We start from the raw sequence: 27,165 nt of genomic DNA on the forward strand, positions 1-27,165 counted from the left end.
GGAAAAGGGGAAATCAATTCATGAATAGTTTAGCATTTTGTCTTAGCCGAAACTCAACGAAACGAAACGAATAGAATGTGTATTAAAAGAGCATTCAGGGTCAGACAAGGGCGGGGGGGGCCATTAATGGAAACAGGAAGCCAGACACGCCTACCACATGTTGAATGGACTAAAAAGTGTGGAAGACATCAAAGGAGGGGGTGGAGGCACATGCCGCATAATCCCCAGCTAATGCTCCATGTTTCCCCGATCGCTGCAGGAATAGGAAATTATGTGTATGGGAGGGGTGCTGCTATCCTGCCACAGTAAATTGGCTTGTAATGGGGGGAGGGGCTCCTGCCTGCAACAGTAAAATAAATTGATAAGAATTTCGATTGAATGGCACAGTGGGTTGAAGCACTGATAAATACAGACTACTATGACACGCCCATCCAGACCCCACAAGTATTTCAGCAATTACCGAACAGCCAAGAGAAATCCGCCGCATTGGATGGGTGGCTGTGGGTGGGGGTGGGGGTGCCAGCGGAAAAAGCACTTCCATTTGCAACTCTCGCATCGCATATCCTTGGTCCTTGGCGCTGCTCAATGGGTCTCGGACCAGGGTTCGATTCGCTGGCACAAAATGTGCATTCGAGTGCAATTTTTGACTGACTGACGGACAGACAGGCGGACAGACGTACTTTCATGGGCGTGGCCAAGCACAAGCAATGGGATACTCGTTTGGCTGGCAGCTTACATGGCTGGTTTGCTTCTTTTTTTTCCAATGATGATGATTTCCATGTTTATCACTTTCAGGTATACTCACACAGTTGTATGTTCAGAGCATTTGTCGGACGCTGCACGTGTCCATCCTCATCTGCCCCATCCCCCCGCCCCCCCCCTCCCGTCCGTATATCCCACTCTGATTGTGCAGCAGTACGAGTATGCATCAATTTTCGAATAGCTTGGCCCGCATTAGCTCCCAGAAACGTGCCAAGTTGTCGGGCGCCAGGATAGCGGCGTACAAATTGCTGACATTTCAACAGAAACGGGAAACGATTGACACAGCCCACGACGGAATGCCATGGAGGGTTATGCAGTTGAATTTCATTCACAGTTAGGTTCCTGCCGATCGATTTAAACATACAAGGAACGATACAAGGAAACAAAACCAAAACGTAAACAGAATCGGGCTCTCGCGATAGTTGACGCAGTCTGAAGGCTCTCTAATCCGTTTCAGGAATACCCACATTGTATACGAGGAGCATACCCTTCTGACGGTATAATCCGTTCGTTATAATCCCTCAGTAATTTGCATTCTCCAATAACCATCCAATCAGTCAGTTGCCAGCAGCTCTACCTCTCTCTCTCTCGTCACTGCCTTGCAAATACTTTTCCTGGCAGGCACCGGCCTTTATCTTACCTCCTGTCCCCCGTCAGGAACGATCTTCACACTGTTTTACACATCACATGTTCTTGTCATTGCGGAAAGGCACCTGCACAACAGACCCGCAACAAAAGGGAGACCCCAAGACACCTGGCCTTCACAAAATTGCAGCCTGCCCGAATAAGAGTGGAAGTGGGAGTGGGAGGAGGTGTCTTCCTGGCTGCTCCTTTAAAATGCATTAAGCCTGCAAGCTCTGAATGGATATAAATAGACCGAAGCCGACACGTTTCGTTTATAAATATTGTTAAATATTTTGTTTGTCCTGGCAGTCCTGGTGGGCCCAGTGAGAGAGTGTCCCACATAATCCCATTTCTATCTCAAAACTGCATCGATAGTTGCGTAATAAAAGCCCAAAAATTGTGGAAGGGCCGTTGGGGGCTCAACGTGGAATGCGTGAATATCCTGAATGGACCGCAGCGCCTGACCATGTGCGGATAAGGCCCTCCCCCTGGACTCGCTCCCGGATTGCACTTTATTGAGAAGATGTGGACTTTCATTTGGGTTCAGCATCAGGCAGAGTCCAGAGTCCCGAGTCCCGAGTCCCGAGCTCATGCCGGCATAGTTCTGGTAGGTAGGTAATGGGAGAAACTGCAAAAACGCAGGTGAGGTTAGGCTTGGGAATGGGATTGGAATGGGAATTGGAATTGGAATTGCCATCAGAGTTTCACTGGCCTTATCGGGAGCCTGGAGCCTGGCCAGCTGTCAGTTGCCGTACAGATCGGCGACCCGTTACAATATTTGCCAAGAAGAGTGGAAATCGAAGGGAAAACTGCAAGCAAGGAAAACATTCGAAGGCCTACCCCCACTCGCATTCCTTTCAGGGCATAACCATGTTTAGTTAGGCGCGAAAAATGTCGAAATTTCCAATCAATTGAGTTCGTTTTAATTGCGCATGAAATATTTAAAATTTCCCGGCATTCAAAAAGAGCTGCCACGCAATCAAAGCCAAGCAAATCAAATCGTTTTCTTTGGTACATTTTGTTTCTATTTTTTTTGTGTGTTTTTCGTTTGGTTCGTGTAATTATCGGGGAAATTTGGGTGTTTGTGCGCCCCATTAATCATGCAAATTAAAAGAAACGGAGCTCGGAGGTGTTAAAGAGCCGGAGTCCAGGGGCGTGGCCCACTCGCCCATCAATGCCAATTAACAGAAATTCCCCAAGATACATGTGTCCGGGTCTATTCACGTATCTTTCATTATTATCATTGTTTTGTTTTTTTTTTTTTGTTCTGTGCGTGTGTGTGGCAAACTTGATCAGCATCAAAGCGTTTCGCCTGCCCGTCTCTCGTCTTTATTTTCTTTTGGTGGGTGCGGGGGGTTCCAGTATTTTTAGATGGCCAAGTGCCTAATGTGGGCTATAAATAAGACGGGCAGCGCTCTCTGTGGGTGGTGTTAGGATGCGTGTATCTTGCAGATACGCCGGAACTCTTGCATATTTAATGAGCATGACACGGCAGAAAATTGGATAAAACAAGAAGATCGCATCAACGAAGCTGGGATACTCTTTCGAGGGGGGGGGCTGGGGGGCAGATATTTCAACTCGATGTAAGGATGACCCTTAAATATTCCATTTGATTTCGCCAGCGATTCTCGATTTCTGTTTTCTGCCCAAACTTGCAAAAGTTTTCTATCCCCAGCAGTGGTTTTCCCACATCCACATCCACTTACGCGCACACGCACACACACAAATGCTAATGACAAGTTTGCCAAAAAGGACATGCCCATACATACGCGCAGGATATGTATAGCAGAGAAATCTGGTCAAGTCAAGGTCGCCGCATCCTTTGCAGGCGACTGCATACGAGTTCAAAAAACTTTTACCCCATTCCAAGGCACTGAGCCCGAGCCCGAGCCCAAGTAGAGTCAGGGCCAAAACTATCCTAAGCTGTTCCCCACACCCGCACATCGACACCCACTCACATGAAAAGCGTAGTCGTGGGGGAGCCGTAATCAGGAGCTTTGTAATAAGCTTATCGCCCGGCGGCCAGGACAGTCTCAAAAACAAAACAGGCCGCTCCCCATCCACCGCCCAAGATGTATTTAATTATATATGTCGCCTGGGTTCCATCAATGATAGGGAAATGCTCTTTAAGGTCCCCCACTCAGGGTTCTGGTGGGGTTTACCCCCTTCAACTCGTGCCCGATATCTTGTTCAAATCTTGGCCAGGTAACCAACTAAAAATCGCTTAAAACTTTTTCCCCATCTGTTTGTACAAAAATATCCGCTGCCTACCTTTTATCCAAAGAACGGCCTTCCTTCCACAATCCGAGCTAAAAGCTTTATATTTGCCGACAGAAATCAAGGTGGGATTCAGGGTTCAGGCATTAGCAATCTGCCAGCTCCACCCCCCGTACACCCCCCCCCCCCCCCCTACCCATGGCGCGGCGAAAAACAAAACAACAAAAAAAAAACTCAAAACAATTTTTGGCTGAATGGAAATGTTTGCTTCAAAGTTGTTCCTTCCTCTCTCACTCTCTCTCTCTCTCTCTCTCTCTCCGGCTGCTCCTTCCTGCTCCCTCGGAGTGTTCAGTTTATGAGCGGGTTATTTTGATTAATGTTCTTTCAACTGCCATCACTAGGGGCGGGGGCGGGGTTGCTATGCCTTGGGTAAACTTGGGAAGAGCTTAACGGATATAGAAGTGTCAAGTGGGAGAGGACCGGCGAGAGCAGAGCAACAATTATTGGATGATTATGGGGGGAGCGGTGGGAGGAGGGGTGGGTTCTTATTGATAAGAGGGCGGTGGGGAAGGGATCAACAAGCCCCGGTTCTCGGGGTTATCGGGAAAACCGTTTACTTAGATTCCCAGTCCCATCCCAGACAGCTGAGTCCTTCCTTGAGTACTTCGGGGCTGCACATTTTTAATTACTTCTAAATATTTCATCCAACCCAGAGTTAAATGCGAGAAGATGCGTCATTTAAATTGTTAATGACCTTCTGGTCGCGTTTCCATCGGATTGACAAGTGTAGCTGCCCCTCCCTCCCTTCCCCTCCGCGAACCACAAAGGATGCCCCATCAACTTGACCTTTTTGCCCCGGTTTCGGCTCTATCCATGTGCTGTTCCGTTCCGTTCCTTTCTGTTCCGTTTCGGTTCCGTTCCGGTTCGACTGGGACTGGTGGTCCCATCATTCAACTGTCTTGGCTGGAAATTGTGAGGGAATCTTTGCATGCTTATTGACAAGTTGTAAATAATTTGGATTTGACATGATCCTGATTGCCTTGTGCTTGAGTCCTTCACATTTGCAATGACAAAACTTTTCCCCCATCGCTGATGGCTGATGGCTGACGGCTGAAAACTTCCGACTGAGCCAAACAGGCCATTGGGGGGGCGTTTACTGGGAAACGAATTCGGATGGTGCTTTGGATTTTCAAATGTCTGACCCACATCCTCTCTGCGTTGAAAGTTGCAGCCACATTAATCCTGTTTTTCACGCCATTTCTCTTTTCAGGACACCACCCATACATTCCAACCCCGCTACTCCCCCTCTCCCACACCCTTGAAGGACGCATGTAAGAGTGATCCGAGCGCTGGTGGGCAGGGCTGGGCAGGGCAGGACAGGGCAGGACAGGACAGGACAGGACAGGACAGGACAGGCAATGCCAAAATGCCATCGGCAGATCAAATCTTGTTCATAAATGTCACCACAACGGTGGCAGCGGCGGCTTTTACCGCGGCAGCCGCTGTCAGCACAGCGCCGGAAGCAGCAGCAGCAGCAGGCGGATCGACGAAATCGGTAACTGTTGTCAGTGCTGCCGCTGCCGCTGCAGCCGCCGCCGCCGCTGCCGCCACCGCCACCGCCACCGCCGCCAGCAGCCAGGCGGACGAAATCAGCGGACGGGGCTCATCAGCCACGGAAACAGCAGCCAATATATCCGGCTCGCTGGTGGAGGGGCTGACCACAGTGGCAGCTGCGCTGACAACGACGGCGGGCACTAGTCCGGGCGAATCGGAGGAATGTGGCGGCGGTGCCGTGGAGGAGCTGCACGCCAGCATTCTCGGCCTGCAGCTGGCCGTCCCAGAGTGGGAGGCTCTGCTGACCGCACTGGTTCTATCGATAATTATCGTGCTAACCATTATAGGAAATATCCTGGTTATTCTCAGTGTGTTCACGTACAAGCCGCTGCGGATTGTCCAAAACTTCTTCATCGTTTCGCTGGCGGTGGCCGACCTGACGGTGGCCCTGCTGGTGCTGCCGTTCAACGTGGCCTACTCGATCCTGGGACGCTGGGAGTTCGGCATACACCTGTGCAAGCTCTGGCTGACTTGCGACGTGCTCTGCTGCACCTCCTCCATCCTCAATCTGTGCGCCATTGCCCTGGACCGCTACTGGGCCATAACGGATCCCATTAACTATGCCCAGAAGCGGACAGTGGGCCGCGTCCTGCTCCTAATCTCCGGAGTGTGGGTGCTTTCGCTGGTGATCAGCAGTCCGCCGCTGATCGGTTGGAACGATTGGCCCGACGAGTTCACCAGCGCCACGCCCTGCGAGCTCACCTCGCAACGGGGCTACGTCATCTACTCCTCGCTGGGCTCGTTCTTCATACCGCTTGCCATCATGACGATTGTCTACATCGAGATCTTTGTGGCCACGCGGCGACGGCTGCGGGAGCGGGCCAAGGCCACCAAGCTGAACACGATTGCCCTCAAGTCCACGGAGCTGGAGCCCATCACCAACTCCTCGCCGGCTGCAGCCTCCTCCTCGAAGTCTCGCGCTCTCACCAATTGGCTCTGCTGCGGCCGGGACCGGGCCAACTTCTCCACGCCCATGATTCAGAACGACCAGGAGAGCATCAGCAGCGAGACCCATGGCCAGCAGGAGGGCTCGAAGACGGCCACCACCAACGATCAGCAGCAACATGTGGTGGTGCTGGTGAAGAAGTCGCGTCGGTCAAAGATAAAGGACTCCATCAAGCACGGCAAGGCCCGGGGTGGGCGCAAGTCCCAGTCCGCGTCCACCTGCGAGCCCCATGGCGAGCAGCAGCTCCTGCCGGCTGGCGGCAGTGGCGGCGGCAATGCTGCAGGAAAATCTGATGCTGAGATTAGCACGGAGAGCGGCAGCGATCCCAAAGGCTGCATTCAGGTGAGGCACAAGCTTCGACCAAATTAGGGTTTTAGTTTAGCTGAAGTTTTCGTAGATCCAGCGAGCCAGTGATTGAATTGTTTTTTATTCGCAGGTCTGTGTGACCCAGGCGGAGGAGCAGACCTCGCTCAAGCTGACACCGCCCCAATCATCGACTGGCGCCGGTGCAGTGGCCGCCGCACCGCTGCAGAAGAAGCCCAGCGGCGTGAACCAGTTCATCGAGGAGAAACAGAAGATCTCACTGTCCAAGGAGCGGCGGGCAGCCCGTACCCTGGGCATCATCATGGGCGTCTTCGTCATCTGCTGGCTGCCCTTCTTCCTCATGTATGTCATCCTGCCGTTCTGCCAGAGCTGCTGTCCCAGCGACAAGTTCAAGAACTTCATCACCTGGCTGGGCTACATCAACTCCGGCCTGAATCCGGTCATCTATACCATCTTTAACCTGGACTATAGGCGGGCCTTCAAGCGGCTGCTAGGCATGAAGTAAGGATGGTTGAAAGAGCGAGCGGACTGGACGGAACGGAACGGAGAGGGAGAGCATTACTCAGAGTTTGTGCCAAACTTAAAGTAGAGAGAGTGAAAGAAAGAGAACTGGCTGGAAACAAAAGCATTGGCAAGGAGATACCCACATCGATTGATCACAGAAAATCTGAGCACATATTTGGTTTCCTTTCTTTGGCATTCGGGGGCCACTGACTCTCTTTCTGTCTCTCTGATCTTTCGAGGCGCGAGTAAAACTGTATTTGGCGTATAGATATACCCCGTTAGATACTCATGCGAAGGGGCAACTGGCCTCAAGCAAGTCCCACATCAAAATTATGCAATGAAATCGAAGAAAAAAAAATGCATACTTACATAAATACATACATACGAGTACTCGTATAATACATACATACATACATACATACATATATCGTTCCACACAAGAGAACAAACATGAAATTGAATTTAATAAAATTAAATTAAATGTTTAGGCACAGGATTGTGGCAAAAAACTTCGTGTTTCACTCTATGCATACTACAGAAAACCCAAAGAAAAGTGTTAGTAAAATTAAATATGCGCTCAACATAAATTAATTACATAAACGAAACAGAACAAAAGAAGAAAGAAGAAAAAAAAACCAACTTCTATGAAACGAAATGTGTTTTTTTTTTCTAGGCGATTACTTTAACGATTTGTATTTAATTGTAATTGTAGGCAAATGTAAACCAAAGAACTAAACTATTGTACTTAATGTATACTTTGAATACGCTTTAAACTATTTGTTACATAATATAATATAATATAACCGTTAATTTTAAATGTGTGTTTTTTTTTTGACAGACAGCAACAATTGCGTTTCGATGGGCAGCTAAAAGCTAGCACATTCGAGAATTATAAATACATAATAATTATAATAAATATAAATACATAAATAAATGTTTCATTGCACTTGGCAGAATGCAACAGAGTTAGCCGACGAGATCTATAAATCGATGTATAAACTAAACTAAACTTAACTAAACTAATCTAAAGTACATACTATACACATCGTATACACCACAATTTATGACTTTTAACGACGATGTACGATAATTTCACTAATTAAATTGTTTAACGAGCAAAACCAAACTAAGCATAAACAAAAAACAGAAACCAAAAAACCAACAAAAGACAGATTCAAATAAAAGTTATGAAAAATATTGACTATTGTATTTCGGGTAGAGATGGTAAATCTTGTGGCATAGAATTTTTCCAAATTTTGTATGATTTATATTAGATGATGAAGGTTCTTTTCAGAGCCTGAAAAAACGACAGATCTCAGGAGAAATCAATCGGAAACAGTTCTCTTATTTGTGTTCAGTTATGTTTAGCTTCTTACAAATGTATCTGTCAAAGTAGAACAACAGCCGCGCCGCTCTAAAATTGACTATATACCTGCACCATTAGAAAGTTTTTGCTGCTGGCTGGATTTCAGATTTCAACGACATCACGGCAAGCTCTTTACAGGAATATCGGAAAAAAACCCTCCCAAAGATGGTACCAGCGACTCACCACGTCCTTTTCTATCAGTGACCTGGTTAGATCCGGATTCACTAGGTTCAATTGCGCGGGGTTGTCCTGAAACATTCAAATGTATATCTCACTTAAATTTTGTTCGATTACCGCCGTACCTTGATGGCCTCCAGTCTTTCGGCCATTGTCCATGTGTTGTCAGCTCGTAGCGATCACCCACGTTCAGAACTTCGGACAAGTCGCGAGCCGGCAGCGGCAATGTAAACAACGTCTAAGCGAAACATATTCGTTTAATAAAGTAACTAAACTCTACCACAGTATAAGCTTGAAAGGCATCATAATCGCTGCAATCAGTTAAGCCATATTGAAACACAATAACTATGAGAGAATGGTAGTGTTTTTTTTTATTTTTGGCGCACACTTTCTGAAACCGAAACATTAACCCATTACGGTTCGCTCCTCCTCTCATAGAGACAATAACAAATGTTTAATTTTGCGAATATCTGATAAATATCTTGTGTATTTAAATACCACTGACAAAATATTATTATAATATTCATCTGGTTGTTGCTCCAGTTTAAGTTTTGCCATATAGCAACACAAAAATCCGTTTGGTATTTAAATACCAATCTGGCTGGCGTGTAAGCATATCGCTTTTAATTATTTTCTAGTGCATAAAGGACACCCGGAACTTTATAAAACGATCGCACGATCTCCTCTTGAGTATTTAAACACGCATTGGTCCATAAAGGGTTAATTAGTTCAAGCTCATAATTGCGTTTGGTGGTTCAGTTCATTGTATACCTTAATCGATATATATCGATATATGATATATTTGACACCTCTCATTTCGATATTTGCTGGGTTTAAAATGTAACTTGTTAATCAAAAATATATTTATCGTAAACAAACCGGCCGACCGGAGCGGCAACCAAAGGACAGCGTACAGATTACCTGCTAGCCTAGATTTCCGCGAAGGCAGTCCAGAGCAGGCAGAAACATTGGCCTTGCAGGCGTCGCATATAAATACAGGACAGACGAAGGACTCGAGCCACAACATGGACTCATCGGATTCGGTAAATACACACATGTGCGGCATCATCGAGCAGCAGCATAACAGCTCCTTTCGCCTGCAGTGCTCGCTGTCGTCGGTGGACAGCGAGAGTGACCTATCGCTGGCATTCGAGCGTGATCTGGGGGGCGTGGAGGAGCCGAGCAATTGCGACGAATTACCGGCCTTTGAGATACGCGCCTTCTCGCCGCATGGACGCACGCCATCGCCCATCGATGACCTGAACATCTCGGACATTGAGACTCCGAAGCAGCATCATCCAGAAGAGCCCGCCTGCCAAAACCATCCCGACTTTGTGGCCCTGCATGAAATCAACGCACAAATCACTCCACCCAGCGACGCCGACGACTCTAAGATGGCCCTGAGTCGCACCAACAGCTTGGAGACGATCTTCGAGGGCGTGTTCCTTAACACACCGCCACGCGAAAAACCCAACAACAGCCCAGGCTCCTCGCGTTTCACGCCCAAGCGCGTGCGGGCAAATCTCATGGAACTGGCGGCCATCGGCAATCGCGTACAGACCACCACCGGCAAGGAGAACCAGTCGCCGGGAGCAGGAGTGGCTGCTGCCAAGTGGCCATCGCCAACGACCTCTCCGCGCAAGGCGTCACCAAGCTACCGCTAGACCCAACCAAAGCCATAGGAGCACTCCTTAGACTGCCATCGACCAAGTTCTAGACTAAGTACCGAATACGAATCATTCGCTTTGTGTACACACTGCATGTGTATCTGAAAGCAATGAACTGAATTTATATTTTACAGACCAGGAATCTTACTTTTTGTGGTCTTAAATAAAACATCGTCTTTCCATGTTTCAAACATTCAACAAAAACTTTGGTTTCCACTCTGCGATGGGGTTTTCTATGGTGACCAGATGTTCCGTTCCCAGTAGGTAGGAGGCTATTTACCTGGTACCTGCTGGTGCCAGTACCTGCAGAAATATCACCAATCATATTCGGAATGGCATTTATGAATACCTGCGTTGCCCAAGGACTTAACACGGGACTCTTGGATTAATTGTGGAAAAGTTGCAGAGCATAACAAAAATATTTAATTGTAGTTTTTTTTTTTTTTTCTTACGGCTACACTTAAGACTAGACTCTTATGTATTCTAATATAATAACTTGTGCAGCAGTACAAAAATATATAGTTATATATCCTTGATAGATACTTGAGTTAATTTTTAGGCTATGCGAATATAGCACCTGTTTTATCGACTCCATTCCATTTCCCCGTTTCGTGTTTCATACGAAACTTCGATGATAAGAAAAATAAGAAAGTTTTAAAGAAATTGAAGGTACGTTGCAAGCATGCATCGTTCAAAATTAAACTGGAATGTCTCTTTTGGCAGCGGCATGACGAACATGCTTAAAATTAAAAGAAAAACACACAGCGAACAGAATGGGCTGACTATGAATTTTGTAAGAATCAATACAAAGAGCAATTACAGATCCCGGATAGCTGATGCTGCTGCTCTTCCGACCTGTCCTGTACCGTTGATGGACGTTGATCAAAAGTTATCCGAGTGACGCGAAGCAGAAAACACTTTCACACGCAAAAGTCCCGGGTTGACCTCCTGCCAGCTGGAGTGATAAAATGCAAGCGATAAGCGATCCCTCATAAATGTATCCTCTCAAGACTCACCGTAAACGCCTTTCTCCCAATCTGCACTTGACCTTGTTCTTTATGGTGGACACTCCATTGGCGCTGTGCAGTCCCCGTCCTGTAATGATGAACACATGCTTGTACACACGCGTACTCTTGCGCAGCTTGGTTATGTGGCGATCGAGGAAGAGATCCAGACAGCTGATGGCCTCCACAGTGTGCAGATAGTGTAGGTCCAGCAGATCCGGATTGTTCTGGGTGTGCTTGTGCACTTCCATAATGCAGGTGGCAGCCCGATGGTTGAACACATCGATCTTTGTCTTGTGCAGATTGGCTATCTGCGAATAGTACAGCGCCACATTGCCGTTGCCTTTCTGCACAGCCTGGTTGGCCTTCAGATAGCATTCGGCCTTTAGCTGGGCATGGTGGGCGGCCAGATTGCGGGTCTCCTCAAAGTCACGCAGAGCGGCACACTTTGCCTCCTCGTGCAACTGCGGCGAGCGGCTGCTCGACGACGCTGTCGAGACACACCTCTGGCCTTGGCTTGCAGCACTATTCTCGCTGCCTTTGACGGTTTGCTGTAACTTCTGCTGTTGCTGTTGCTCCTGCAGTGCGACCTAAACAGAAAAAGTGGTTTAAAGTGAGGCAGAGACTAAGCATATTTGAATGGCATACCTTCTCGCTCTCGCGCAACGCCTTATCATAAAGCTCCGCCTCGTTGAGAGAACTCTGGACATCACTGTCGAGCACCTCCACGGTCTTGCCATAGTTGCTGCCGGTGGCCGAGAATATCTCGAGCACCGTTTCGTTGGGTATATTCGGGAACTTCTCGCACAGCTTCATCTTTGTCAAATGGGTGGCAATGTCGTTGGGCTGATGACGGGCGGCCATCTCGGACGCCTGCTTGGCGGCCTGTTGCTCGCTGTTGTAAATGCTCCAGGCCAGCTCCATGTCGAGCAGCTCGTTCACGTTCCTGGGCGACTCGCTGCACTCGGCATATTCGGGATGCTTCAGTAGACGGGCGAATTGTTCATCGTCGCGCAACGTTTTCTGGCGCTGCTCCTCCAGCTGATTATAGACGCCCTCCAGCCACAGCATGTACAATTGCTTAAGCAATTGCCGTGGCACAAACACTTTGGTGGCGGGCAGCTCCGGCGGCATCATCTCCCCATCTGTGTGGAACAGAGTGCGCAGTTGCTTGACCAGAGTATCCCCCAAATCCATTTCCTCCAGAATATTGTCATCGGGATCCTCCTCCTCCTCCGCTTCTACGACTTCTGTGGGCTGCACAATCATCGGCTGATCGAGTATACCATTGCGTATGTCGCGTATCTTTCGGGTGTGCTCCGAGTATTGTTCATCACCTAAAACACAAATCAAATCCATGAGCTTGAGGGCAATGGTTCCCATTCGAAGCATCTCAAACCTAGTACAAAGAAGTTCTCAACTTGCAACTGCAGCTTCTTGTTTGGCGGTGCCGAGAAGCGTTTGTGACGGCTCTGGCGTTGGGGCTTGGGCATATACTTGGCCCCCAAGGCCGTTGGCGATGGTGAACATGGGGGTGGAGAAGCTTCCTCCTTTTTATCAGCTCTGCCACAATCGCATTGGAATTGTGCCGACTCCTCTGGCAACATGGACGCGTCAAGGTCCGATTCCAAGCCGGCATTCAGCTCATCCTCTTTGATTAGTATGTCCACGGCCCAATCCACATTCGTTTTGCACTTCACGTAGAGATCCCAGAGGCCTGTCAGCCGCTTGTTCGGATACATTTGACGCAGCAAAACGAAATTTGGGGGCTCGTTGGGACAATTAAGACAGTGGCGCTCGAAAGTGGTTTGCTCATTGGAACCAGCCTTCGGTGGGGCCTTTTCGGCCGGGTCATCGCGCAGCAGATCTATAAGCGCATTCTCGTACGAACCAGTCCCAACAGCAACTGGATCTAGTCTGGGGGCTGATGGGGGCTGCTCACCGCCCGATTGCGACCAATATTTGGGAGCACCTTGTTCGTGGGGCACCCAACTGCAGGCATTGACATTCAGCTTGACACCGTTTGGGGATAGACTATCAGGATTGTCGTTCTCTGGCAGCGTAACTATCGTGGGCAAGGCCGGCAGTGGCGGGTATTGTCGTAGCTGTGGCAACTTTACTGTGTATTTGGTTTCCTTCAGCAACTGAGAAGAGAGAAAGAGAGAGAGAAAGCCTTGAGAATAGGGAAAACCTTAGATTTGCACTTGATTCTTGCTTTTACCTTGATTAGTTCCGGCACACTTGTCTTCTCGTAGCGCTCCAGCATGCGCTGAATGTTCTCCCGGGGCACCTTATGTATGTTCTTTTGTGCCAGCTTGCTGGCCGACTTTGACCAGTCTGTTTGAGGCTCCAGCAGCTCCACCAGGTAGCCATACTGTACGGCAATCTTGACATAAGGCTGCATTTCCCACACCGTTATGTTGGTGTTGTCGACTATGATGGGACTCCAGCCCAGAGAGGCTTTTTTTTGTACCCTCTCCTTGTTCCAGTTATGGGCGGTCGTCAGCAGAGTTTTATCAAACTTATAGCCACGCGGCCTGTTGAAGTAATCATCTGTGCTAAAGACGAAGTCCAGCATGTCGTTTTGCTCCAGCAGACCGCTTTGGCGTATTACAGATTCAGCCAGCGTGGACTTACCGCTGCCCGATGGCCCGCGCATGATGATCATCAGTTTTTGGCCAGCTTGGGCCTTCATGCAAATGGCATTGAACTGTTTGTCTTTGTTGTTGGCGCTGCTGGGATACATTTCGAAGCTGCTGGGATTCATTTTGAAGCTGCTGGTTGCGGCTGGGCCAACGAATTTCCTCGGAGTGTACATGGCGATGTTGGTTCTGCCGTTGCCATTGCCGTTACCGCTGCTGTTGACGTTGGGCTGGCTGACGCTCAGCTCGTTGTTGAGCAAGACCGCCAATTCCGCTTGCTCAGCAGCATTTCGCGCCGCTGACATTCTATTTGTTGTTGTTGTTGCGCAACTGTTGCTCTCTCTGAATGTGTAAGTGAAACGTAATACGCAGTAATCTCGACTGCTCTGCTCCGCTCCCTTATCGCGGACCGGACTCACCAATACTATGGAAACTGCCAATCCACTCGATCCTCGACCCAAGCTGTTGCACAAACTTGGGGGCCGTTCTTTAGCTGGTTATTTACTGCTAACACATGCGGATTCCTTGGGTTCGAGTTTCAGATGCGTCCCTTTTTGTCGTGTGTTGTGTTTTGTGTACATAAACTAAATAATACGTCTTGGAAGCATCAAAGTGCTTTTTGCGCTGCATCGCATTAACAACACCACTGCATCAATGACATATATAAATGATCATATGTAAATGGCCATCGATTTCCAGTATATCTATGTCCAGCGATGAGTAAAATTTTAGGCTTAGCTTGAGACACTTTATAGTAATTACACTTAAAACTTAAAGCATTGCAAGAAAGGAAATAATGGAAGGGAAAAGAAGGTATGGACAATAGGCAATACAGCCCAGAAAATGCAACGCATGCAAGGTGACATTCACCACATTTACCTAATATGCCTTGCCGATTTTGTCTTCAAGGTATGTTGTGCTCACCCGCGAGGTGAGGTCGTACGAACCTAGCAATTTGCCTTGGCTATTTTTGCCTGTTGTCCATACCCTTTTTTATAGCCCATTCATAATTACGTCTCATTTTTTCGTCACAGGATATCGATAGTGGACTTATCGATAAAATATATCGTCTGATTGGATTGCTTACAAAATAAGTTTTAAACAAAAATGATTAACAACAATTACCTCTAAATAAATTTCGATACTTACTAGATCTTAAACTAAATTTTATTAAAATCCTCCACCCAAACAAGGGCAATATTCCCATCCAGTATCCCAGAATTAGAATCTGCATCAGGTGGCCGAAAATCACAAGATTCTCTACAATGGAGCGACTAGACAGAAATTGGACCAGCCATTGGGCCAGTGTGGTCACAAGGCCCTTGGCCAGAAAAAACAATGTTCGCAGAGACAATTTTGCCACGATTGGGATTACAATTCTCGAATATTTGACTGCAACGTGGAGTAGTTCGAGTAGCAGCGGTAGAACAAACTGACAACACAGCCAGCGCTGACAATATTTCATCACTTGCTCTAAGATCGAAAAGAAAGCGACTACGGGCAGCCAATTAATTCAGTTGAACCACCTTTTTAGATAACTTGAGTTCGGGCTTTGATGATGCTGCTCCTGGCTCTGTTTCTGATTGTGGTGTCGATTGCCATTGTGATCTCTGTATTTCGCACGGTGTCTTGCCAGCAAGTCGCAATCATGTCTCAGTCTTTTTTCTGAATCTTTAAGAATATTGTATGCGTGACAGATTAGCTTGAATTGTTCTGTTGTTTCTTTCGATCCGCTTTTATCTGGATGATATATACGAGCAAGGTGTTGAAAGACTTTCTTAATCTCAGCCTCCGGTGCCTTCAAGTCGACGCCCAGCACCATGTAGAAATTTATGAACCCGAAGTCCTCGTACATCGCTTTGATTCAGTCTCATCAACCAGAACGAAACGCCACAACCGGACAATATTTTATTATTTTCGAGAGAAGAATACTTGTCGATAGAGAAAACTCCGAAAGCCATTCCATATCTTGGATATCCCTCCGGCAGTTGCGCTAGCTACGGCGATGGTAGCTGATGGTAGGGAGGATGTCGATGAAGTCTCTGCATTCGATGACCCTGTTGTCCACTTCCATATCTTGGATATCCCTCCGGCAGTGGCGCTAGCAACGGCGCTGGTAGCTGATGATAGGGAGGAAGTCGATGAAGTCTCTGCATTCGATGACCCTGTTGTCCACTTCCATATCTTGGATATCCCTCCGGCAGTGGCGCTAGCAACGGCGCTGGTAGCTGATGATAGGGAGGAAGTCGATGAAGTCTCTGCATTCGATGACCCTGTAGTCCACTTCCATATCTTGGATATCCCTCCGGCAGTTGCGCTAGCTACGGCGATGGTAGCTGATGGTAGGGAGGATGTCGATGAAGTCTCTGCATTCGATGACCCTGTTGTCCACTTCCATATCTTGGATATCCCTCCGGCAGTGGCGCTAGCAACGGCGCTGGTAGCTGATGATAGGGAGGAAGTCAATGAAGTCTCTGCATTCGATGACCCTGTAGTCCACTTCCATATCTTGGATATCCCTCCGGCAGTGGCGCTAGCAACGGCGCTGGTAGCTGATGATAGGGAGGAAGTCGATGAAGTCTCTGCATTCGATGACCCTGTAGTCCACTTCCATATCTTGGATATCCCTCCGGCAGTTGCGCTAGCTACGGCGATGGTAGCTGATGGTAGGGAGGATGTCGATGAAGTCTCTGCATTCGATGACCCTGTTGTCCACTTCCATATCTTGGATATCCCTCCGGCAGTGGCGCTAGCAACGGCGCTGGTAGCTGATGATAGGGAGGAAGTCAATGAAGTCTCTGCATTCGATGACCCTGTAGTCCACTTCCATATCTTGGATATCCCTCCGGCAGTGGCGCTAGCAACGGCGCTGGTAGCTGATGATAGGGAGGAAGTCGATGAAGTCTCTGCATTCGATGACCCTGTAGTCCACTTCCATATCTTGGATATCCCTCCGGCAGTTGCGCTAGCTACGGCGATGGTAGCTGATGGTAGGGAGGATGTCGATGAAGTCTCTGCATTCGATGACCCTGTTGTCCACTTCCATATCTTGGATATCCCTCCGGCAGTGGCGCTAGCAACGGCGCTGGTAGCTGATGATAGGGAGGAAGTCAATGAAGTCTCTGCATTCGATGACCCTGTAGTCCACTTCCATATCTTGGATATCCCTCCGGCAGTGGCGCTAGCAACGGCGCTGGTAGCTGATGATAGGGAGGAAGTCGATGAAGTCTCTGCATTCGATGACCCTGTAGTCCACTTCCATATCTTGGATATCCCTCCGGCAGTTGCGCTAGCTACGGCGATGGTAGCTGATGGTAGGGAGGATGTCGATGAAGTCTCTGCATTCGATGACCCTGTTGTCCACTTCCATATCTTGGATATCCCTCCGGCAGTGGCGCTAGCAACGGCGCTGGTAGCTGATGATAGGGAGGAAGTCGATGAAGTCTCTGCATTCGATGACCCTGTTGTCCACTTCCATATCTTGGATATCCCTCCGGCAGTGGCGCTAGCAACGGCGCTGGTAGCTGATGATAGGGAGGAAGTCGATGAAGTCTCTGCATTCGATGACCCTGTAGTCCACTTCCATATCTTGGATATCCCTCCGGCAGTTGCGCTAGCTACGGCGATGGTAGCTGATGGTAGGGAGGATGTCGATGAAGTCTCTGCATTCGATGACCCTGTTGTCCACTTCCATATCTTGGATATCCCTCCGGCAGTGGCGCTAGCAACGGCGCTGGTAGCTGATGATAGGGAGGAAGTCAATGAAGTCTCTGCATTCGATGACCCTGTAGTCCACTTCCATATCTTGGATATCCCTCCGGCAGTTTCGCTAGCTACGGCGCTGGTAGCCGACGATAGAGAAGATGTCGATGATTTTGTGGTCCTATTAACGATCGTATATGCACAAGCCATACTTCCAAGAACAAGAAAATAAATTTGTAGGCTTGACTTGGACGGCATTTTCCAATTTGAGCTGTTCCACGAAGCTTTCTTGTCTTGACTGTGCTTCCGCTGGTGTTCTTCTTGTGATTTTTCGGGACGTGTTTGTTTTTCGCGGTAGGTCTGATCTAATTTGCCTCGTTCATGTTGATCTTCCAAGATTTTGTAGGCGGCGCTTATCTTCTTAAACTCCTCCTCTCCGGTTTTGTTCTTGTCTGGGTGGAAACGCAAGGCCCTATTAAAATAGGCCTTTCTAATTTGCTGCCAGGTAGCATTTCTTTTCACTCCCAAAACTTTGAAGTTGTCCATTTTATCCTATATAAAATTTACAATATATGTTTAATGTTTCGATATAACTGATTTCAAATACCTGCAAATTTCTACTTGCAATTTTATTGACCTATTTAATGGGAGGTACAGAACTTTCCTCTCAAATATACTCAGCTGCGGCAAAGACTATATTTATATGGTCCTTGGCTGCGGCCTATCGCAAGGAATGTCGTGACCGGGAGTTTGAAAACTTTTTTGTTGTTTTTGTTATCTAATATTTGTTAATTGTAACTAATCCACACCGGTAATGTTCCTCTAGTCAACCGACATAATTTTAATAATTTCCAAAACATCAAATCAATGCACAAAAATCCTCCCATCTGATATTTTTTTGAGCTACCATAATTTTGTTTATCGTTTTGGATAAATATCGATGACACTCAGCTGTTTTATTTATTCGAAAAAATTAATAACAATAACACCGAAAAGTACGTTTAGTAAATTAACAATAAATTTAATCAGATGAAGATTCGTCGTTGTCTACATCTGGGTTCTTTTTTTTCGAGAAAAATTGAAACGTTTTGTATGCTGCAAAGGCAAATAAGACGGTTCCGCCCACTGCGCACATAAAGGGCACCATATCAGGTGTGGGCTGGGCAAATGTCTGCGCCGCCTCATCTTGAGACGTGAGACCTTCTTCTCCGTATTGATCGTAAAGTTCTCGTTTCTCCTTGTTTGACAGCACCTCAAAGGCGGCGGCAACTTCCTGAAACTGTTCTTCGGCCTGGGGGTGGTCGTTCTTATCCGGATGGTATTTGAGCGCCATCCGCCTGTATCCCTTTTTGATGTCATCCTTAGTTGCATTTCTGTTTATGCCCAGTATCTGGTAGTAATCTTTTCCCATTCTGATATAAAGTGGAATGTGACTTCTGTACGTTGACTGACTGCCTGAGCAGCTTTACTCTTACTTATTTCATTAAAACAGGAGGAGAACTTTAGACGATTAAGTATTGTCAAACCATAGAGGGCACTATCGATAGATTCGATGTTTTGGAGCAATGCATCGATATTTTCAGCACATGCAACACCGCTATCAACAAAATTCTTTTTCTTATTTAAATGAATTTTAAATTTTTAATTCGTACTCTGAAATTATTATTTGCGGTACATGAATCACCTGTGCATATGCAAACCACCAACCCTAAAAAAACTATCGTTGTGTATTCATATCATATCGGTATTTAGAGTGGTGGAACTCGACCAATAAACTTGATCGTCCTCGGTGCTAATTTCGTACTGATTGGACTGCAATACTGCATTATGACATCTGTATTGTCGCACTAGATGATTTGTATTATCAGTTTCAGGAATTCTCATCTGTGTGGCAACTCCGCCAGTGGCACACGATAGTACTATCGATGGATTTGCAGCTGTATTTACGATTTCCCTTGGCTCGGCCATTTTGGTCAAAGTCACCTCAGTGAAAAGTTCTTGCTTTGGTAAGTGGAAATTAAATCTTTGAAAATATATGCCATCTTTGGCATATATGGGTAGAAAATAACAACAAACTGATGCGACGGAACGCCTTTAATCGAATATGTGGCTCTTTTTGCAGTTCTTAAATTCTTTCAACGAGTCCCTAATACACAATCAATATGGTTAGGGAGAACAAGGCAGCATGGAAGGCTCAGTACTTCGTGAAAGTTGTGGTAAGTGTTGTGTGCCACATCAAATGGCTATTGCCACTAACATAGGTGCCATTCTAGGAACTCTTCGACGAGTTTCCAAAGTGCTTCATTGTAGGCGCTGACAATGTGGGCTCCAAGCAGATGCAGAACATCCGTACCAGCCTGCGCGGACTGGCTGTAGTGCTGATGGGCAAGAACACCATGATGCGCAAGGCCATTCGCGGTCATTTGGAGAACAATCCCCAGCTGGAGAAGCTGCTACCCCACATCAAGGGCAATGTTGGCTTTGTCTTCACCAAGGGCGATTTGGCCGAGGTCCGCGACAAGTTGCTTGAGTCGAAGGTGCGCGCCCCAGCCCGTCCGGGTGCCATCGCTCCCCTGAACGTCATCATCCCAGCACAGAACACTGGCTTGGGACCCGAGAAGACCAGTTTCTTCCAGGCTCTGTCCATCCCGACCAAGATTTCCAAGGGTACAATTGAAATCATCAACGATGTGCCCATCCTCAAGCCCGGCGACAAAGTGGGCGCCTCCGAGGCCACATTGCTCAACATGTTGAACATTTCGCCCTTCTCGTACGGTCTGATCGTCAGCCAGGTATACGACTCTGGCTCCATCTTCTCGCCTGAGATCTTAGACATCAAGCCAGAGGATCTGCGCGCCAAGTTCCAGCAAGGAGTGGCTAACCTGGCTGCCGTCTGTTTGTCCGTGGGCTACCCGACCATCGCCTCGGCCCCTCACAGCATTGCCAATGGATTCAAGAACCTGCTGGCCATCGCCGCCACCACAGAGGTGGAGTTCAAGGAGGCAACCACCATCAAGGAGTACATCAAGGACCCCAGCAAGTTTGCTGCCACTACCTCCGCTGTGGCTGCTCCCGCTGCCGGCGGTGCTGCCGAGAAGAAGGAGGAGGCCAAGAAGGTCGAGTCCGAGTCCGAAGAGGAGGACGATGACATGGGCTTCGGTCTCTTCGATTAAGCTGGTTAGCCGCCTGCAGCCCGTTGCTGCTTTCAGCGTTTACTCTCTAAGATCGTAAAATGTGTGTCCCTAAAGCAAATGATCGTCGCGGTTTGACAAGCCCAATGGCGAGTTGCATTAAACATTCTGTAAACTGTTTTGAAAGCAAATATGCAATCTGTTTTGTTTCTACTTTGTAAGGAGATACCCCCAAAGAGGATCACGTTAGCGCCCTCTATGCGCCGCCCCTAACACCTTTAAGCCACTTTATTGCCCCTTAAATAGCCGGAAGGCAGCATGTGCTGTTCTACGTGGACTCTGGCTGCATCTGCTGCTGCCTCTCGTCCCCCCACCATCATATATTTACAAAGTAATTACTTGTGCTAAAATGAATTTCACAAGATGAGAAAAGTTTAAAGTTTCTGCTGCCGTCGTTCGTTGTCGACGACTTTTGCGATTTCTTTTGCTTTTCGCAAACGACGGCGACGACGACGACGCTCATAAAAATTCAATTTGTCTTGACAAAATACGCAAGAAATTAAGAATGTGCCAAGTGGCAGCCAAAGAAACTTTCTTTCCCTTTTCTCGGCACTTTTCTGGCCCGTCTGGAGAGCGAAAATGAGTTACGCGACTGGGGCGTGAAAGTGCCACGCCTTCATGGGACGGGGAAAATAAGCAAAAATAGGAGTAAGAAGAGGAGGAGCAGCCGCGGGCCAAGTTAAACACTGCATAAATAGCCAGGACCGAAACCCTGACAAAAATAAATCCTCCGCAGGCCTTCATTGGATCTAGAGATGATTTTTGGTAGCGTGAGTGAAGCGATAGTTGAGTCACAGCTGGATATGAGAAAGCTATGAACATAGAATGAGAGGGCTAAGAATTTTTTCACATAATAAGAATACTGTATAAGAATTTGTGTATGGGGTTTGATAGCCAAAATCAATGAAGACTTTTAACATTCAATATAAATTAATAGATAGTACATATATCGCATGGAGTTGCCGGTGTCACGTTGTTATCACTATGTGGCTTTGAAACCCATTTGATTGCTAGATAAATTAATAAGGGCATTGCATAATTCGAGCGCCTCTGGCGGCAAATATACGACGAAATTAACATAAACTGTGGGGCGATTGACCAATCATCCCCAATCCCCCATTGAAATCCTCCATCCTACCATCCCACTCAATCAGCAAGCGACATTCGAAATCAAAATGCGATTGCCAAAATGATTTGCTTCAATTTTTGTGATGCGCATAACAAATGAAGTTTGGACAGTCGGACAATTGATTGGGACAGCAGCCAGCCATGTGGCGGACGGACAGCAGAAGACCCATATAGACAATATACGATATATGTATGTACCACACGTCACCACACACAGCATCGCCTCACACACACAAACGCCATGTTTGCAATGCACAACAAAATGTGGAGCAGTCGACAGATCCCAGATACAGATGCGACTCTCTCTCTCTCTCGAATGGACTCCAGCTCCTCCCCCCATTCCCACGAGACGCCAAACTGTACTCGATTTTGGGCTATCCAATGTGAACACAGATAGATTTGTATGCATATTTTTGCTTTGGCATTTCGTTTGTGTGCTAAACATGTGAATGCCATCGATATAACGATGATGCTGCTGTTATGCATGTTCTGTTCTCCGGGCATACCATGCCGGGCCATGACATACTAGTATATCACCCCACTAGACCGACCACACTCCACAATGTCTGTGTGTGTGTGTGTGTGTGTGTGTGCTCAGCTGTGATTTGTTTGGCCAAAAGATTTGGAGCAAAATGGTTTAGCTCCTGTGGAATGGCTTAAATGATTCTTGGCCAGCAGTTCTTTAACCGAACTGCGAACTGCGAAGTGGAAAAGGAATGGGAATTGGAATTGGAGTTTCCAAATGAACTGAACTTTAGTCGGGATCGCATCTGCTGTTGGACACATCCGTTGATGGCCGAAACAAAAATATATTTTCCAACTGACTGACGTACAATAAAAGCATACATATTTTGTGAAATCTTTTGAAAACATGAAAGGGGAAGCCACACAAAAATTGAATAGAGATCTGAACACACAAATTCCCGGGATTATTGTCCGGGCGGAGGCCAACAGAGCACCTGGAGCCACGCCCCCTACCCCCCCCCCCGCCCCGACTGCACAGCATGCTCAATTTAGTCTCGTCACATCAAAATGTTTGCTTTCTCCCCGCCGATACGAGGATTTGCTGTGGTTGAGGGGCGCTTGCCGCGTATAATTTATCTATGCATATGTTTCGAGTTGCCCAAAACAGGGAAGCTCAAGCTGAGGTGGTCCCAAAACGAGGCCCGGCCCCGGCCCCCAATAAATCACAGTCAACAGCACGCACTCAGAGGAACACCCACCCAACAACCCAACAACATAACCACCGATCCAACACCCCTTTCATGTCGCTGGGACTTTAAGATTCGCCCTTCGATACGGAAAAATCTGAGGTTGTAAGCAATTGCCATGAATACCTATACCTATACATATACATATGTATGTGCATCTATACACATTTCTATCAGGTGCCTATTGAAAAAACACTGGGATTTGCTCGGATTTGGGAATATTCGTAGGTGTAGATGAGAACTAGGTACTACAAGATGTTCTCTTTTAAGCTTTAAGTTAGGACATTTATGATCATTTATCCTTGTCTTCCTTTCGTGTTTGAAGATCTGATTTGTTCTCTGTGGATAAAGTGGATAAATCCTATACCCCACATCTTTTTTCTGGTGATTCTCCATGGTGGGTGTCATTAAAATCGGAGCACTTTAATTAAACACAAAACGGGTTCAACTGAGGAGCATCTAACGCGCTTTCACTCTGTCGCTGTCTCTGGGCCAGTGGTAACGGTTGTGTTAACGGTAACAATAAACGACAAGAAACGTAACGACGAACGATGATTGCAAGGCAAACGAGCAATTAAAAATCCGTGTGCCAGGGGAGTAACCTTCCACGTACCCACCCCAGCCCCAGCCTCAGCGTCAGCCATTGCAGGCATCCTTCGTCTCTGGACACATCCAAAAAAAAGAACACTTTTGAGCCCTGTGTCTGGGTTCTGGTTCTGGTCCTAGTCGTGGTCCTGGTCTCGGTCTTGGGGCATGCTACCCACGAGGCGTAAGCCTTGGCCCTACTCCTTAGCACAGCTGTCTGGAGTGTGTGTGTGTGTGTGTGTGTGTATCGCTGGAGCCTTGTCTCCTTGAAGGCATTTTTACGGCTTTACGTTTTTACGCTGGCAGCGGGAATTTTCCAGGACCGGGTATTTGAAATATGCACGTAATATTGCAAAATTTTAAGCGTATATCTTTGCATAATTAACCGAGAAAATACTTAGCACACACACACACACACACATACGAAAGGTAGAGAATCCTCTTTCTCTCTTCTTTTCTTTCTTTTGTGCACAGGCATTTTTACCGCAGCCTCGAAATCTCTCGGAGAAAAGCGAATGAAACTTTTGCAATGATACTTTCGGTCGGAACCCCACTCTGCCGCGCCCCTGCTGCTCCAACGCAGGTTGTGTGGAATTTTTAATCTTCAATAGAAGCCGGCACTGAGCCGAAAGCTCTCCCTGGTCCATGTATCTTTCTTTACTGCGGAGCTTTGCATCTTTACGCTTTGCTTAAATATTTTAATTTTTATTGGTTGAAGTTTTCCAACTGTCTTTCGGGCTGGGACGGTGGTCGGCGGACGCTGTTGGCTGGAGCAGGCTTTTCAGCTTTGATAAAGCTGCTCAAAATGTATTTATTTTCGGGTGCTTAGAATTCTACTGCTGCTGCTGCGGCGGCTGTTGGACCACAGATAAATGGATGAGTGGTTCCCCTGGAATCAACTTCAATGGGGAATAATCCAGCAGCTAACCCAGTCAAAGGTCCACGCACACACGCACACACACAGGCCATAAGCCCAACTAAACTGCACTCTAAAAGCCCTAATCATAGGCCATAATGACTGCTGGTGTTCCAGCAAAGAGCAGGACAGGGCTCTCTCTTGGCTCATGGCTCATGGCTCATGGCTCATGGCTGATGGGCTCTCTCTGGCATGGCCAAAAGCGAAACTTTTTGAATGACATCGAGCCGGGCCAAGAGAGGGGCCCAGAGCCATGAGAAGAGGGAAAGGGATAGTGATAGTGTGTGCGGCATTTACATAAAAGTAAAGTTCACCCACTCGATGGCTGGGAATGCAACCTGGCAAAACTTTTTGCCAAATTTAAATTATAAATAAGCTGAGGGTGGAGAGGGCGGCGAGATCCGAAGCACTTGCCTCCAAAACAAAACCTCATATGCATCGAAACGTAATGGCAAAAAGGATTTTAAGTGAAGTTGAAGTTGACTACACGACCGCAGTGGTGGTGGGCGGGGAGGAGTGGCGTGGCGTGGCGTGGCGCACCATGCCAATGCTGCCCCATAGCCACCCGCCCAGCCACCCCCCCAGAGACCACTTACACCATTGCAGTTCTGCGGAAAGTTTGCTGGGGCATGTGCTGGGTATGAGGAACTGAGAGACTGTACCCCCGAAAAATAAGCTCAAAGTGAGGACTGAGAACAGAACGCGGCATATTCCGCCTCAACAGACAAAGTGCAAGGCAATCCCCATTCCCCTTTCTCCTTTCCCCACGGTCTATCTAACTAGTGTGTGGTGTATCTTTTGGGTGGTTTGCAGCTGCAACAACCGCCAGACAACCACAAGGAGCAAGCAGCAAGGAGCCAGACAGCCAGCAGTCACCAGTAGAGGGACAGACAGAGAGAGTGAGCTGACGCAAGTTTAAATGTCATGTAAAATGTTTCCACTTACACAAATTAATGTGTAAAATGTAATTTTATCACAGCAAAAGGCCAAGACAAACAAGACGAAACGGAGTCCTGGAAAAAGCCAGGACAAACAGATATGTATCACACCAACCCAACCCCATTCCAAAACTACATACGTTGAAAACTTCACCTGAAAGTTACATAAAGTCCGTGACTAAGATGCGTGCAATGTAAGCATTGCCTGGGATTAGTTCCATTAGAGTTACCAGCCCGCTACAGAAGCATTAAGGAGTTCGATCAATTCTCTCCAGTGGCTACCAGTTTTGAGTGGGAAATAGAGCCCGACACGGTTCCATCGATTCTCTACACTTGCACCACCGAAAGGTGAGAGCCAGGGGCTCGGGTATAAAAAGCGTCCGGTCAACAGGGATTGGCTTCACTGCTCCCAATGCTAAGATGAAGTGCATCAGCATTACTCTGCTCCCGATCATATGGGGGGCTCTGGCGATTACCCAATATAATGGACAGGTAATGGGTTATGAAGGACAACAACAACAAAAACAATATCCAGTGCAATATCAACAAAATCCATATCAAACACAAGTACAGCCACCAGACCAAGTAGGAGGAACACCGCCACAACAAATGCCACAACATCAACCATTACCACCAGGCCAAGTAGGAGGACCACCAGCAGAACAAATGCCACAAAATCAACCAATACAACCAGGCCCAGTAGGTGGAAAAGGTGGAGAGAATATCAATAAGAATACCAACAATATCAAAGTTGGTCGTAGATAGATCTATGGTTTGGACAGATAATCTTGCAAAGAAATCTTTAATTTGCGTAAAATGATAATCAAGCATGCCTCTTTAATAATGGGGCTGGAAAAGCTGGAAAGCGGGTGGGAGAAGCGAAATTAGAATGCAATAAAATGTTGGATTGTTTCTCCCAGAGTCAAGAGATAGAACAAAGAATTCAAATAAAATTTAAATAATATGAATCACATCGAATTAAATATCATGTTTAGGAGACATTTAAGCTTAAAAAAAAAAATGTATTGAATTTTGCCAAGAAATTATCGTATCAATATATGTACGTACAATTTTGTATTTAAATCATTTATAAGGTAGTACAACCTTCTAGCACTAGAGAAACAAACAAGAGATGGAAGTACATTTTCGAAAGATTTTCGGGAATTCATTGAAACAAGCCATTTATAAAGGTAGAAAAAAGTACAGTTTATTCGAAATATAGCAATTCGAATAACTTCATATTAAAGAATCCCTGTTGAACCTTACATTAAATACAAATGGGAAATTGCCAAGTACTTTTGGTAACCATTATTAGTTCCAGATTTCCCGTCCAGTAATACTTCATAAATACCCATTAAAAGTAGCATTTAAGCATGACCAATAAGCATGTGGGTATAAATAGGGTTCGCCAGTTAGCGGAATCTACCTTCCAAGACCATTTGGCTAGCAAAAAATGATGTTTTTGTATTTTATCCGTTCACGCCGATGTGAACAGAAATAACAACACAATCGTCATCGAAGGAGGGAAGTAGGAAGTAGTTTCGTGGAGACCAAAAGGGTTGATAAATAAACGCTATAATCGGTTTGAAGGATTAAAGGGATGGCATTCCCCAGCTAAATATATGATAAAAATATACCTAAATATAA

The 27,165-nt window shown here is 46.9% G+C and overlaps 5 protein-coding genes and 1 long non-coding RNA gene across 9 annotated transcripts in view; 4 read left to right on the forward strand and 2 right to left on the reverse strand.

Moving 5' to 3' along the window:
• LOC108150999 (tyramine/octopamine receptor) overlaps positions 1-8,369 on the forward strand; it is a 31,566-nt gene extending 23,197 nt beyond the window's left edge. Inside the window, exons 2-3 of the mRNA XM_033387817.1 lie at positions 4,874-6,505; positions 6,600-8,369. Of these exons, the coding sequence (XP_033243708.1) occupies positions 5,030-6,505; positions 6,600-6,992 (1,869 nt within the window). The 5' untranslated portion in view covers positions 4,874-5,029 and the 3' untranslated portion in view covers positions 6,993-8,369. The remainder of the gene's footprint in view (positions 1-4,873; positions 6,506-6,599) is intronic.
• A 992-nt stretch (positions 8,370-9,361) lies between these two features.
• LOC108150997 lies at positions 9,362-10,405 on the forward strand. 2 transcript variants are annotated; one of them, XM_017279349.2, is made up of 2 exons: positions 9,365-9,577; positions 9,638-10,405. In XM_017279349.2, exons 1-2 carry the CDS (start codon positions 9,560-9,562, stop codon positions 10,196-10,198), a joined length of 579 nt encoding a protein of 192 aa, XP_017134838.1. In that variant the 5' UTR covers positions 9,365-9,559; the 3' UTR covers positions 10,199-10,405. The 2 variants fall into 2 exon arrangements, with proteins under 2 accessions (XP_017134837.1, XP_017134838.1); XM_017279348.2 differs by having other exon boundaries at positions 9,362-10,405.
• A 228-nt stretch (positions 10,406-10,633) lies between these two features.
• Positions 10,634-14,672, reverse strand: LOC108150989 (NEDD4-binding protein 2). Of its 2 annotated transcripts, XM_017279340.2 has the most exons (6): positions 14,267-14,672; positions 13,427-14,189; positions 12,605-13,349; positions 11,854-12,542; positions 11,218-11,795; positions 10,634-11,156 (listed from the first exon to the last, which is right to left on the reverse strand). In XM_017279340.2, exons 2-6 carry the CDS (start codon positions 14,150-14,152, stop codon positions 11,084-11,086), a joined length of 2,811 nt encoding a protein of 936 aa, XP_017134829.1. In that variant the 5' UTR covers positions 14,153-14,189; positions 14,267-14,672; the 3' UTR covers positions 10,634-11,083. The 2 variants fall into 2 exon arrangements, with proteins under 2 accessions (XP_017134829.1, XP_017134828.1); XM_017279339.2 differs by having other exon boundaries at positions 13,427-14,672.
• A 3,801-nt stretch (positions 14,673-18,473) lies between these two features.
• On the reverse strand, positions 18,474-19,114 carry LOC108150998 (dnaJ homolog subfamily B member 4-like). Of its 2 annotated transcripts, XM_033387819.1 has the most exons (2): positions 19,025-19,114; positions 18,474-18,961 (listed from the first exon to the last, which is right to left on the reverse strand). In XM_033387819.1, the coding sequence occupies exon 2, from the start codon at positions 18,958-18,960 to the stop codon at positions 18,571-18,573; it is 390 nt and encodes a 129-aa protein (XP_033243710.1). In that variant the 5' UTR covers position 18,961; positions 19,025-19,114; the 3' UTR covers positions 18,474-18,570. The 2 variants fall into 2 exon arrangements, with proteins under 2 accessions (XP_033243710.1, XP_033243709.1); XM_033387818.1 differs by having other exon boundaries at positions 18,474-19,091.
• A 331-nt stretch (positions 19,115-19,445) lies between these two features.
• Positions 19,446-20,871, forward strand: LOC108150996 (60S acidic ribosomal protein P0). The gene is made up of 3 exons (XM_017279346.2): positions 19,446-19,555; positions 19,672-19,765; positions 19,823-20,871. The coding sequence occupies exons 2-3, from the start codon at positions 19,712-19,714 to the stop codon at positions 20,720-20,722; spliced, it is 954 nt and encodes a 317-aa protein (XP_017134835.1). The 5' UTR covers positions 19,446-19,555; positions 19,672-19,711; the 3' UTR covers positions 20,723-20,871.
• Positions 20,872-25,903: 5,032 nt separating this feature from the next.
• On the forward strand, positions 25,904-26,341 carry LOC108165565. The gene is made up of 2 exons (XR_001775974.2): positions 25,904-26,010; positions 26,092-26,341. It is a non-coding gene; the product is annotated as an uncharacterized LOC108165565 (long non-coding RNA).
• The last annotated feature ends 824 nt before the right edge of the window (positions 26,342-27,165 follow it).

Source organism: Drosophila miranda, chromosome XR, assembly GCF_003369915.1.
Source record: "Drosophila miranda strain MSH22 chromosome XR, D.miranda_PacBio2.1, whole genome shotgun sequence".
Classification (NCBI taxonomy): domain Eukaryota; kingdom Metazoa; phylum Arthropoda; class Insecta; order Diptera; family Drosophilidae; genus Drosophila; species Drosophila miranda.